The sequence below is a fragment of the Misgurnus anguillicaudatus genome, unplaced genomic scaffold, assembly GCF_027580225.2.
Source record: "Misgurnus anguillicaudatus unplaced genomic scaffold, ASM2758022v2 HiC_scaffold_29, whole genome shotgun sequence".
NCBI lineage: Eukaryota > Metazoa > Chordata > Actinopteri > Cypriniformes > Cobitidae > Misgurnus > Misgurnus anguillicaudatus.
The window spans coordinates 5,792,271-5,807,355 of NW_027395279.1; the positions used below are offsets into that span (position 1 = coordinate 5,792,271).

Here is a 15,085-nt window from a genome sequence, read left to right on the forward strand (position 1 = left end):
AGATTGAACGTGCCCCTGGTTTGTATTTGAAATGGTCAGCCGGGTCCGGGTCAGTCATAGTTAATTACTCCGGGTCACGAGTCTGATTAATATTGTGTGTAAAACCCGAGTCGAACGGAGAGTGGCCGTGAGCGCTACCGCGCTAAAGCTAGCTTGCAGTTTCAGCATGCCGACGGTTTCTATGGCAATAAAACTGTCTCTTTTCTATTATTATTAATAAACCATATATTTTCTAAAACCTATTGCAATGAACGAGCAAAGCTCAAGCTGACTCAAGATTTACAAAACGCAAAACTGTAATGTAAAGTCCCTTGTCACTGGGACAGCAAGTAGACTTTTGAATCTGAAATAATGAGTGGATTTAGCCTTTTTTTTTAACCGGCAAGAGAGCTTCTGCTCTATCTAATAGAAATAATAACCATTATAACACCAGTCACATTTCTAATCTATAGACCTGCACTGTCTATTAATATACTATATTATTGTATTTAATAGAGTTTGATAAAAGGGGTCATCTAATTGCTTCATATCAGTTTTTATTTTTGCATAAAGACATAAAGTAATATCAAACTACATTTAATTTGTTGTGTTTATTTTCTTTAAAATTGTATATCTACTACAATCAGTCACATAGGAAAAAGTAAACTACATTTACATACTGTGAATAGTTTTTGAATCGAAAATCGATTCTGAATCGAATCTTGAGCCTAAAAATCGGAATCGAATCGAATCGTGAAATTTTCTGAATCGTGCACCCCTAATTTTTATCCATCACTGCTCTCTATCTCTATCTCTATACTTTACCTTTAAATATAAAGCATAACATTCTTCAGATATCTTTTTATTGGCATATTTGTGTAGGTCTATATCCCATCTTTGCTTTACATATTTTTACCAATGGAAAAAATTAATAATTTTTATGTCCCCAGGATTTCACTCAGTCCTGTTACCTAACACGTTCACCCCTCTGAAATCTAGGAATATTCCACAAGTCACATTTGTAAAACGAAGTGACATCATCTGGATCTTCTGAAGGTCATGTAAAGATCAAAAGTCCCTTTTATATTGATGCTATGACTGTGAATATCAACCTTAAAGGAGCAGTATGTAAGAAATTTATATCAATTAATCATAAAATGTCCCTGATATGTCACTAGACATCAAGAAATCATTTTCATTTCAAATATTTATATCACTCACAACAGTGGTCTGGCCAGGATATTGGCATTTAAAAACTGAAGTTGCAGCCCTCAACTGATGTTTATGTTGTCATTTTGTGTTTTTGGCCACCAGTTGTGTGATTGCAGTACCAGTTTTGGCCACAATCCTACATACTGTTCCTTTAATGTTCAGTCCAGTTACCTATATTATTTCTTTGATGCTATCGGTTTACTTTAAAATAAAAAAATGGTAAATCACTAGAATTTGCTCAGTCTTCATGCTATTAGCACATATTTAATTCAGCAATATTTCATTTATTTGCTAAATCTATGCTAGTCTTGTTACTTTCAGTCCTTTTACCAACATTTCTCCATCCTCCAATACCTGAGATTGACCAATAATCATTTGGAAAAGTTAAATATGTGTGTTCTTAGATGAAGGGGCAGATTTACTAATAGCTTGCACCAGCGCAAGAAGCATACAGTTACAAACATCTCTTCATGTACTATTTTGCACATGATTTCAAATGACATCGTACAAACCAGTTTTGTAGTTTTGCCACATTTAAGGGGAACATTTCATTACCGCAAAGAGTCCATGACTGGATTTGGGTTCTTTGAGACGGAAATATTTATAATTTAAAAATCTAAAAAATAAAAAGCTTCAATCAATCAATCAATCAATCAATCAATCAATCAATCAACATTTATTTATACAGCCCTTTACAACACTCAAGGTGAACCAAAGTGCTTTCCAATAAAAACAAAACAATAAAAACAGTAAATAAAAACCTTCAACAAGAAATATATAAAAACACAAAAATACACATAGTGTCACGACAATTGCTAGACATTAAAAGCCAGTGCATGTTATACTATAAACATTTACAGTAAAGAAACATGTGGTATTTGGTGATCATTGGTAATGGATAGACAATAATAAGGAATATTAATGTGTCCAAGACCAATTTTTTCATCCTCCGCAACAATTTTCAATAATTGTATAACCCCTTAAAGGGGACAGAGAATGAAAAACCATTTTTACCTTGTCTTTGTTGAATAATGGTAGTCTACCTGCATTCACTAACATACAAAAAGTGCTAAACATGCTAAACATCTCAGTCTCATAGAAATTCCTCTTTTAAAAATGTCAGCCAGAAAATGGCCCAATCTGAAAAACTGATGCTTATGACATCACAGGCATCTAACTGCCCCTTCACTTTAAAATAATTGGCTACATTTTTTAAAGGCAGCAAAGTCAGCCAATCTGTAATGAGATTGCAAGTTAAGCCAGTAGGGGGAGCCAAATAGGTGCAAAACCACTTGTTTGAAATCCCCCACCCTAATAAAGCTATTTGAGAGAGGTTTTTAGGAAGCTTTTAAGGCATTACAGACACAAAAAAATTTTTTTTGTCTACATGTCACATCACAGAACAAGGATAAATACCCCATTCAATCATTCTATGTCACCTTTAAGGAACTAACATTTTAAAAAAATTGTTGGAAGGGACATAATTGACTGTGACACACAAGATGGCTACCAGGTAAGCAGTTCTTATTTTTTCTCTCCAGATAAAAGTTAAAATTTTGTTTGTCATAGTACCTAGACAACTTTTTAGTTCTCATAACTGAAACATGATTTTGTAAATTTGTTAATGTAATATCATGTTGCGGTAATGATAATTTTTTAATGACTTCACCCATTTAATATGATCTCATAGGCCTACATTAGATTAAGCTTTGAAGTGTTGTACATCATTATGTGGAAAAATGGACACAAAAGTGCAGACTTTTTGATAAACATGATCATTTTTTAATTGGAATAGTGAAAAGAAAATAGAAAGAAAATTTGTATCAAATGGTAAAAAAATTTAATACTGAAATGTTTTGACCCAATCTGCAAAAGCCCAGCTAACATTTATGTGTGTGTGTGTGTGTGTGTGTGTGTGTGTGTGTGTGTGTGTGTGTGTGTGTGTGTGTGTGTGTGTGTGTGTGTGTGTGTGTGTTTCACTGTTTTCTACATAAAATCGTCCTACATATGTAAAAGGGTCAGAATGGCCAATTTAACCCATAGTTGGAATGTGACCTCTTCATTTAAACCATTCAGTGAGTTCAACACACACACACACATAATGAGTTAACATGACCAAAACTAGTAACACCTCTAGTGTCTTGTGTACAACACAATTGGTGTCCTGTGTGACGATCACTACACTTTAGATAAAATGTACTTTGTCCAGAGACTCTTTTAGTGTTGCTATGATGGTTACACAGCTGTTTTTAATGCCTTTAATGAATCAAAAATGTAAGGAAAACTACTCTGAATCCTTCTAAAGGTGTGCTCAATCCAGAATCTGAACTACACTCATCTGGATGATGTTTCTACACTTCAAGGTCAAGGTGACATTATTGTCTCAGACAAGAGAAACACTGCTGCAAAAAAAAAAAAAAAAAACATACAGCCATCATTCAAACATTATCCACAACTGTCACACATACATCAGCATCACTTTCCTTAAAAAACAATACCATTATAATGCATTACCAAAATGGGAAAATATAAAACACACAGCCTTTAGTTACACAAGTTGCTATATACAGTAAGTCTATTATCAGTGTTACAGTGAATTAATGTTTATATAGATGTCGTGGAATTTTAGCCGCATCAAATAATACTCACTAAGAGTCAAAGTCAAGGATCACACAGACACACTGTCGACAGAATTTTCTTTGTCTGAATTTTATATATTCTGCAGAATAGGCTCTCACCCCCATGGTGTTGTCAGTGATTAAGAACATAAACAGTTAAACACAAATCTACTGAAATCATAAAACGTATGTCTTGTTCTCAGTACATGATGTTTAAGTCCTTGGACATTGTACTTTGCTCAAAAGACAGAAAGAGCATAATTCTGTACGTTAGCAGAAAAACATGATCTCCATATGAATCACAATTTATGAGCTTATGATTGTAATTAAAAAATGAAAAATAGGATGAATAATATGAAAATAAAAGCATAATAAAAGTCCTCCACTACATTGATTATGTCTACATAACAGGACCCTAAAATCTCTTACACATCACTCAGAGTTGAACACATGTAAAGAGTTTATTAAGAGCTTATTAATCTGCTGTATGATGAACGGATCAAAAATATCTTCTGAGCTTCTGTTTTTTAATGATTTTCCCTGACACGCTCAACAGATTATTTATTTGAGTTTTTATTTTAAACATTAGACTCCCAAACCAGACAATAATTTCATATAACAAAATAAATTCTATTGTAGCTTTATAAAATATATACAACATTACTGCTCTCTATAAATAATTGTAATCTTCTTTAAATGTCTAGACGCTAATGAACTCTTGTATACAAACACTTAACACATGTTTATGCCACTGAAGCTCACTGTCGATGTGGACCCCCAAATATTTACAGTATAGGAAGCAAACTTATTAATGTCCTGACTGTGAACAACAACAGAGCTCCTGTCTTCCACTGATCTGGGGTCTGTGATCACCTCCTCAGTTTTATTAACATTCATCTGAAAAGTAATTCTCATCAAAACAGCCAACAAATCTTTCCACTGCAGTTTTATAGACATTATTTCAATGACTTTAGATGGGTTTATAGACAAGATCACATATGTTAAAGATAAAACCTCTTTTGTTCTTATGACCATGAAACTGATGAATGACACAACTGTGTGATTGTTATTCACGTGTTTGATTGTTATGCAGCATCACATGTATGTACTGTATGCACAAAACTAGTTTCTCTTAGGGGACAAAAAACTACCATCATCATTCATCATCAAATGTTTCTGAAAATGACACAAACATCCCTGTGTATAATAACATTTCAAGTTACAAAAATAACTTAAGGAGTGGATTTTTATTTCTTAGATTAAATCTCATTAGAGATCACAGATAATGAGTGGTGCAGAGTTCACAGACCAAATGACAGGATATAGTTTCTTATTAAAAGATTGATTAGTAAAAGAGTAGATATGACACATAGACTCCACATCATAAAAAGAGACTCGACCCTCCTCATAATCCACAAACACCCCGACTCTCTGAGGTGCCACACTCAGGGGAAGATAAACATATGGACTCTCACTAGCCTGATACTTTCCTCTCAAACCAGACATCCAGAATCCACTCTCAGGATTCAGCTTGATCACCCCCTTCCTCTCAACAGATTCTCTGGCCACACCCACAAACCACCCATTTAACCCCTTCACCTGCACCTCATAGTAAAAACACCCTGAGGTGAATCCTTCATTTCCAAGAACACAGAGACGTACATTAAACTTGTAATTTAACTTTTGATCTCCATCCTTCACTGTTCCTGATTGTTCTTCATATCTCACTTGTTTCCCATCTTCAGACACAATGAGATCTGGATGAGCTGAATCAGGATCCAGAGTCACATTCACTGTTAAAATATTGAGATTTCTGCTTTACAGATGAATGTTGTAATAATGATGATAATAATATTATTAGTTTGTGTCTTTCTATAACACAACATCACTTTACAGAGAAATAAACAAACATAAACACACTGCATAGAGAAAATTAACTGAAACTAAACAAGACAAATCTGAACAATAAATGACAACAAATGAACACGAAAAATATAAAGAGGATAAAAAACAATAAAACAACATACAGTCTCATCTAACAGCTGTAGATCTATAACACTTTAATGATGTCATCAAACTTTAACTTACCTGCATATTTTCTTAACAGAGATTTCACTAAAAACAGACAGACAGTAAAGAGTTAAACAGAGATCATAACAGAATTATACTTAAGATTGAGAATGAGATCAAAACATTACAGTAAAATCTAATACATTTATTTTACTTACATATGATTTGACACAGTGTGTTAAATGGTTTAGCAAATGAAAGTTTGTCAAATAATGAATCAAAGACATTGAAAATAAACTCACAATCTTTTACAGTCCCCTTCTCTATCAGTGAAAGTCTCTCACGTACTAAAGAGTTCATGTGGTAAAGAGAAAACAGAATAAGTAAAACAACACAACAAAATTAAAATGAATTTAAAAACAAACATAAACATTTAAATATGTTGTCATGTTTTAATGAATAATTTTATGTTTATGTTGTTTAATCTAATCTTAAATCACACAACAGACACACAGATGTTTGTGTAAATATTTACAGTGCAGGTGAATAAAGTTTGTGAACTCTTGATCATAATGACTGAGTTTCTCTCTTTTATCAGCAGTAACATTCACTGAGTGTTTCATGTATTGAGTGATTATTTCTGTCACGATCGGTCTTAAACCGGATTATGAAAAATAAAGAAGAACCCAAATGCAAAAGATGTATGAAAATATAACTATGATTTATTTACAAACAGAAACACCCACGAGGGGGTAAAACAGAAAGTAACAAAAATACCGGGATGAAACACAAATGAAACAAAACACGAGAAGAACTCGGATAGGAACTGGTGAACATCAACACAGAATCTACAACAACGCACGCACACCACACAGAGAACACAAGGGCATTATATAGACAGCACATCAATGGGGAACAGGTGAACATAATTAATCACTTAAGACATGATTACATAAGGGAGTAGGGTAAAAGTGACAAGACACTGGGAACACGTGTTACACATACATGATGTGAAACAACACGTATTCCCACATAAAACAATGCTGCCCTGGTCCTGCCCTCTGGATAATAACCAAGGTCAGGCAGGACCATGACAGCCACAAAACACTGGGAACACGTGTCACACAGATATGATGTGAACACACGTGTTCCCACGTACACACACTGCTGCCCTGACCTTGCCCACAGAACATAGACCTGATCTATACTAAGGTCTGGCAAGATCACGACAGCAACAAGACACCGGGAACATGTGGCAGCCACACACAGAATGTGATCCCACATGTCCCCACACAGAACATGATACTGCCACGGTCCTGTCAGATGCACTCAGACCTAATCTAGCACGGATGTCCGACAGGACCGTGACAGTACCCCCCACTTAAAAGACGGATACAAGACGTCACAAACAAAAACAAACAAAAACATTAAACACGAGGAACGATGGACTTCACAACAGAAGACACCCACGACAACAATACCACAAACAACAAGGGTAAACAAACATAAGTAACAAACGGATTGGGGTGATGTAACAAAAACAATACATGATGAAGGGGTGGGGGGGCAAAAACAGGGGAAACAAAATGTCCATGGGGAACATGATTTTTAAAGTCCCGCGGCTGAAAAGCCGACTGATGACGTGTCCCCGGCTGCGCCGGCTGGTGACGTGTCTCCGGCTGCATCGGCGGATGACGTGTCTCCGGGCGCGCCGGCTGGTGACGTGTCTCCGGCTGCATCGGCGGATGACGTGTCTCCGGATGCACCGGCTGGTGACGTGTCTCCGGCTGCACCGGCGGGTGACGTGTCTCCGGCTGCACCGGCGGGTGACGAGTCCCCGGCTGCACCGGCGGGTGACGTGTCCCCGGCTGCACCGGCGGGTGACGTGTCTCCGGCTGCACCGGCGGGTGACGTGTCTCCGGCTGCACCGGCGGGTGACGTGTCTCCGGCTGCACCGGCGGGTGACGTGTCTCCGGCTGCACCGGCGGGTGACGTGTCTCCGGCTGCACCGGCGGGTGACGTGTCTCCGGCTGCACCGGCGGGTGACGTGTCTCCGGCTGCACCGGCGGGTGACGTGTCTCCGGCTGCACCGGCGGGTGACGTGTCTCCGGCTGCACCGGCGGGTGACGTGTCTCCGGCTGCACCGGCGGGTGACGTGTCTCCGGCTGCACCGGCGGGTGACGTGTCTCCGGCTGCACCGGCGGGTGACGTGTCTCCGGGTGTGTCGGCGAATAACGAGTCTCTGGTTGCGCCGGTTCCGAGGCCCTCTTCGTCCTTCTCCTCCTCCCTTTTGACGCAGGGAGTACCGGTCCGAGACTGGCCCCGGGAGTAGTATCCAGCACCGGGGAGATGGGAGTCGATCTCCCCATCCTGACAGCCCCGGTCATCATGTCCCTCATCTTGGACTGAGTCTGGCGGGATCCAACCGATTCGATCGGTCGCCGCCTGGCATTACCTTCGGGCCCGCATACGAGTGGGTCATAACACTCGTAACCCGACTCGTATGCGGGGCGGGATCTCCTTCCCCGTATCGCCAGGCGGCTGCCAGCAAACATCCCTGCTGGGTTCAGTTTGGTGCGTGCGTTCTGTCACGATCGGTCTTAAACCGGATTATGAAAAATAAAGAAGAACCCAAATGCAAAAGATGTATGAAAATATAACTATGATTTATTTACAAACAGAAACACCCACGAGGGGGTAAAACAGAAAGTAACAAAAATACCGGGATGAAACACAAATGAAACAAAACACGAGAAGAACTCGGATAGGAACTGGTGAACATCAACACAGAATCTACAACAACGCACGCACACCACACAGAGAACACAAGGGCATTATATAGACAGCACATCAATGGGGAACAGGTGAACATAATTAATCACTTAAGACATGATTACATAAGGGAGTAGGGTAAAAGTGACAAGACACTGGGAACACGTGTTACACATACATGATGTGAAACAACACGTATTCCCACATAAAACAATGCTGCCCTGGTCCTGCCCTCTGGATAATAACCAAGGTCAGGCAGGACCATGACAGCCACAAAACACTGGGAACACGTGTCACACAGATATGATGTGAACACACGTGTTCCCACGTACACACACTGCTGCCCTGACCTTGCCCACAGAACATAGACCTGATCTATACTAAGGTCTGGCAAGATCACGACAGCAACAAGACACCGGGAACATGTGGCAGCCACACACAGAATGTGATCCCACATGTCCCCACACAGAACATGATACTGCCACGGTCCTGTCAGATGCACTCAGACCTAATCTAGCACGGATGTCCGACAGGACCGTGACAATTTCAGCTTCAGATCAACACAAGAGTCAATAATATTTCTGCACTGATCCTCTTTACATACTAAACTCTTTATGTTCATCAATATTACTGAGATGTAATTTTATTTGAGATGATGTTAAAGTATCTCAGTCAGGCTGAGATCAGGACTCATGGGTCACTACAGAAACTGTTTTATCTTCTTCTATAAATCTTGAAGTACAGATGACCGCACAACTCCTGATAAATGTTTACTGTAAATGACAACACACAGTCCAGGACCTAAGACAGCAAACAGCTTTAAATCATGATGTTTGTCTTATTGTGAACATCAAGACTGTTATAAATACTCTTTATAACTTTATATAATTCATACAATTACAATACAGCTTGAAGTTCACACTGGGCAGTGATTCTTGTCTTCAGTCTTGTGTCATTGATTAAACTTCATTTTAAGTGTAATTCACACACATTTATCACTCAACACTGTAAATATATTTAACACATTTTTTAAATAAAGACATAAAACACATGGAAACATCAATGTTATTTTATCAATAAGCTAAATGTTTATGTAAATTACTGTCAAATTAAATTAAATACGGGTTATTATAACATGATTATTTATTAATATTTAATGAATAAAAACTGTTTTTCAATTTACAATAAATTAATAACATAAATAACCAACAGACAAAATTACCATTTTTTATTTTCCTCTCTTCACTCTTTAGCCTCTGATCTTCACTCTTTAATCTCTGATCTTTACTCTTTAGTCTCTGATCTTCACTCTTTAGTCTCTGATCCTTTCTTTGTTGTTCTGAAAAGAAAAAAAAACATTAACCTTATATAATTATTTCTTAACAACTACAGGCATAAAAACTAATGTACAAACATCCAACATTATTTTATAAAGATTAATTTCTGGTTTGAATTTGATTTGTCCACTTGACACTGTGATGTCTTTACAGGATAATGTATGCAGTTCAGTTTACAACACACACCACAGATCATAAACTGTCTGAAAAATATATAAAGTCTTGACTTTTAAGCACTACAGTATGAGAAGTGAAATCTTAAATCACTGTGTGTTCAGTTGAAGATGAAATAAATCTAAACCTGAAAAACTTCACACTGAACTCCACTAACTGATGAGATGTTCAATGTTGACAAAAACAACATTTCTTTAAATTTAACTAACCTTAGGTCACACTATATACAGTACATACATTATAATAAATATAACAAACATGAATGTTACCTCTGTGTCTATAGATGAACACAGCGATCAATATTACAGTGATCACACCGAGCACAGATACAAAAGAAATCAAGATCACTGATGACCTCAAAGAGTTAAACATTTTACCTGCAAAACAAAACTCTCTTTATCTAATATCATTGATTATATTCACTTGAATTATGAATATTTTCATGTATTACTGCATCAAATCATTATCAGACAAAATAAACCACATACTCAGAATCAGTGTGTGTGTACTTACTTGATGTAATAATCTCAGTCTCCATCATGTGATGTCTCAGTTTGACTCTACAGTGATATTTACTGTCTCTGTTATATACAGTGATCATGTGTTTCACTCTGAATCCATCTGTCTCTCTCTGTTTGTCTGTAGTTTCAGATGTCAAAGTGACTCCTTCACTGTCCAGCCACACAAGTTCAGGTTCAGGGTACCAACCTTTAGATTCACACTGAAGATGAAGTCCACCAGAAACATCAAATCCATCTATAGTGATGAGTGGAGGACTACCTACAGCTACACATCAAGAATGAAAAAAAAAAACATTAATTTAGTGATAACTTTCTTCCTATACTTTTTTCCTTGTTTTCTTCTGGGTTATTGTGATTATGACAACATGCACTTAACCCAATAAGCTACTGAACATCACTTACAAGTACAAGAACAATAAAACAGTTTGCTCGCCTTCAACATTGAGATCAACAGTGATGTCATCACTCCAGGATTTATACTCAATAAAACATTTATAAAGTCCTTCATCAGAGATCTGAACTCTTGAGAGTTTAAGTGATGTGTTTCCTTTCTGTAGTTCATCTTTAAACACTTCAGTTCTTTCTCTGTACGACTGAAGCTGATTTGTGTTTTTATCTTCATGATCTTTATAGAGATGAACTACTGAGTCTTTGAGATCAAGTCTAAACCACTCGACTCTCATGTTTACAGCACTGATGTTGGGTTTGAGAGAACAGGGCAGAATCACATCTTCACCAGATACAGCGAGGAGAGGAGCTGCAGGTCCAACAACAGCAAACTGATCTGTAAGAGACAGAAAACACGTCTGAAATCTGCTGTCAGAGAGGTGTTGTGTGGTTTCATCGTGTTAAAATTAAAGAAACCATTCATGAAAAATAAATGAATAGTCATTGTTTGTAACAATGGGCTTGTAAACAGTTTTAACCACAAAAAGTTAATATTATAGTTATAATGTGTGAATATTTACCTGCTGTTGAATCTGTGATTCCAATAATAATCATCAGAGTCACACAAATGAACTCCATCACTCCACAACACAGCTTCTCAAAAACATGACAAAATAAAAAATGTTTTTAGACACAAAACTTTTACAAAAACAAATACAAACAAAATTTGTTCACAATCGTCTACGGCGTCTTAATAAATTCTGATCATGAGAGTTTGTGGGATCAAGCAGAAACTTGTTTAATTTTACTTTCACTTATGAGCTCCTCCCATCATTCTGATAAACAGGAGTTAATTTTCTCTTTTTGTGTTGACTAAAATCTTTAATCTTTCATTAATTATAAGGTTTAACATGAATTTGTGGTGTTTCAGGTGTGGGATGGTCATATTCTTACTGTTTCATGGGTCAAAAATTTTAGAAGATTATGTGCAATCTGACATTTACATTATTTAGCTTCAGATATCTTTTAATACAGCGACAGTTTGCACACAGTTTGTGTGGTGATGGATTCAATGTGAAGCCCACAGCTGGAGTGAGATTCAGTTCATCTTCAGAGACTCCAAAAATGTTGTTGATTCAGAGTATTCAACTTAAAATCTTTAACCTGTGTGAAATTGTTTTATAAGTTCCTTGGAAACAGTATTGTGTCTGGTATCTTATCAGTCAGGTTTGTCTGGTTCTGTGTTAACTCACCTCACAGAGACTCAAATGTGCTCTGTTGAAATTAAGCAGATTTAGTAGTGGCAATGGTTTTGGCCCTGGAGGTTCATCTCTCGAGTTAGACGTAGATAACAGATGATAAAGAATCAAAAGCATAATTAAAACACAGATCAACAGCGCTGTGTTGCAATCCTGAAGAAGTGCCATATTAGACAACAACACCCAAAGACAAGTCAAGGCAGGTTTTTCTGGGTCAAAGTGGAGATAAAATCTGTTACAAGCACTGAAGAGTGTAAAGTAGGTTTGGCTTATACATTAAGGGGCGGTTTCCCGGACCAGGATTAGCTTAATCCAGGACTAGGCCTTAGTTTAATTAGGAAATATAGCTAGTTTTAACAAACATGCCTTACTAAAAACATTGCCTGTGTGCATTTTGAGGTAAAACAAACGGCACTGATGTATTTTAAAATATGTAAGTCCAAGTTGTTTTCAGTTTGGAGAGCTCTTAAAAGTGTTTAAGTCTAGGACTAGTCTAATCCCTGTCTGGGAAACCGCCCCTAAAAGTCCATTGATATTGCAAACAGTTCATGGTGTTGTTAACACTTACTAAACAAGTGGATGCGATGAGATCTGGTACCTCATTTGTAAAGCGTTCGTATGCACAGATTTGATCATAAAGTGTGTCTACGCAAAAATCCACGACAAAGTCCATATTTAAGAAAACTGCCTTTGACGTGGAAAAGTGCCACCCGGTCAGGGTCTGAGCAGAAGTTTGCTTGTCCGATTGCTGCTGGTTTTTGTAAAAATAAGCCATTCTTGTTGCTCGAAAAGGATTTAAACATTAACAGGTGCTCTTTTATATGTCAATGACATTAATTAGAAATCTTTAAAGACAGAAATCTGCAACTGTTCAGCTGTGCACAATTTCACGCTCATTTGGGATTTATAGATTTCATGTCTGAAATTGAGATGCATGCATTTACTATGCATACATTCGTTTTATATATAATTTATACGAATATTATTTAATGTGACAAAACCAAAGTGAACTCAATAAGAAAAAAACAAATGACTACAAAAGATTTATTAATGTGACACATGTGTTTAACACAATGAAGAAAATGAAGCTTTGTGATCTAACAGTCAACATCTTTTAACAATAATTTTCCAAGCAAATGTAAAATGTTCATTCACAATCTTATGTTAAATATTTTCTTTGTCTCACTTTTCCTGTCCTCCCAATAAGCAAAATACAACCAGACTAAAAAATGAGTAACCAACAAAGTATAATCAAAAGTCATGAACATTCACACAAACTGAAGTCAGAACTGTGACAGGACTTCACAAAGTGACTACAGGAATATTTTAAACAAAACATGCTGATGATTTAATGACGTGTGTTATTTATTATTGATAATACTGTAAGTCATGATGTCAGTCTCTATCAGGATAATGATCTTGTCTGTTACTTAAAGTGAATCAACTCGTGAGTTAAAACTTTTACTCAATCATGAGACAGAGATGAAGAAGACCATCAGGCAGATAAAGCGATGATAAAATAAAGGCCCTATTTTAATGATCTAATTGTATGATCTATAGTGCACAGCGCAAGTACACTTAGGATGTGTCCTGAAAAAGTATGGATACATCATCACTGTAAACTCAAAAAATATTTTTACAAGAATAATTTACAAATATGCAAAAAAAATGTTGCACTCAAAAAACACTTTATTTGTAACAAACAGGAGATAAAGAATTTACAAACATTTTGAGAGCCGCAACTTTTCAGCACCTAAGAGATTGTTGTGAGTGTTTTGATAAAAATGGTTCTCATCTCTCACCATATCCACACAGTCATCACATACATTAATCCTTAAATTTTTCATATTTCAAAATCTGACCCGTGTTGTCAAAATTATAAAATTATCGTAATGCATAATGTAATTTTGAGCTACAGGCAAAAGATAGTATAAATATCGATTTTTATCAAAATTGAGGTTTTCAAACTTCAAACAGGTGTAGCTCTGTCATTTTTTATTAGATTTCAACAAATCATACTTTTTTTTAAAGTTTTTGTTTAATAGAGAATGCCAAAATATAAATAACTAATTTTTTTAAAATTTGCTCATTCCGACTCATTTTGCCAGCACATGTCACAAATGGTTGTGTGTGTAATAAGCATATTGTCTTCCCATTTATAGGTGCATAATACTAACACTAAAAAAATAAATAAATGTGCCATTGACTTTAGATCAAATTTTAGTTGGTCAGTGGCACAATCCATTTCAGTTCCCTTAAAATAGCAATGCACCAACAATGCGCCTAAACACTTCTGTTTCAGACCAGTCATGGGCGCACAAATGGGTGCAAATGCAGGTGGTATGTATACATCGTGGCGCAGGACTTGAAAGTGAAAAGTAAATAAAACTTTCGCTGCATTGGGCCAGGTGTATGTAAGGTGGCCATTTGTGCCAGTTCCGCCGGACACGTCCCGAACATGTTTTCGGGTTCGTTCTCCGGAAGTCGCGTTGGTCGACCGCATACATCATCAAGGTTTAATATTTCGGGTTTCATTTCAGAAAAGCAGCCGTTACATTTCAAGGTAAGAATGAAACTACAATGATTGTATGTCTTAAAAGAAACAAATCTTAAATTTCTAATGTATTTTAACTGAAATGTGAGAACCTTGATGAAGTATGCGGTCGAGCAACGTGACTTCCGGAGAACGAACCCAAAAACATGTTCGGGACGTGTTCGGCGGAATTGGCACGAATGGCCACCCTAGCTGTATGATAGGCCCCAAAATGAGCAGAGTTTACTGAATAATCTTAGTTGTGTTCTCAATGCTGAATTCA

General features: G+C 36.9%; 1 protein-coding gene across 3 annotated transcripts in view; it reads right to left on the bottom strand.

Annotated features, from left to right (window-relative positions):
- Positions 1-4,924: 4,924 nt before the first annotated feature.
- Positions 4,925-15,085, bottom strand: part of LOC141362822 (butyrophilin subfamily 1 member A1-like) — a 128,855-nt gene continuing 118,694 nt past the window's right edge. For all 3 annotated transcript variants that reach the window (XM_073865074.1, XM_073865075.1, XM_073865073.1), the window contains exons 7-9: positions 6,122-6,166; positions 5,898-5,924; positions 4,925-5,602 (exon numbers count right to left, since the gene is read on the bottom strand). In XM_073865074.1, coding sequence (XP_073721175.1) covers positions 5,079-5,602; positions 5,898-5,924; positions 6,122-6,166 — 596 coding nt within the window. In that variant the 3' untranslated portion in view covers positions 4,925-5,078. The remainder of the gene's footprint in view (positions 5,603-5,897; positions 5,925-6,121; positions 6,167-15,085) is intronic.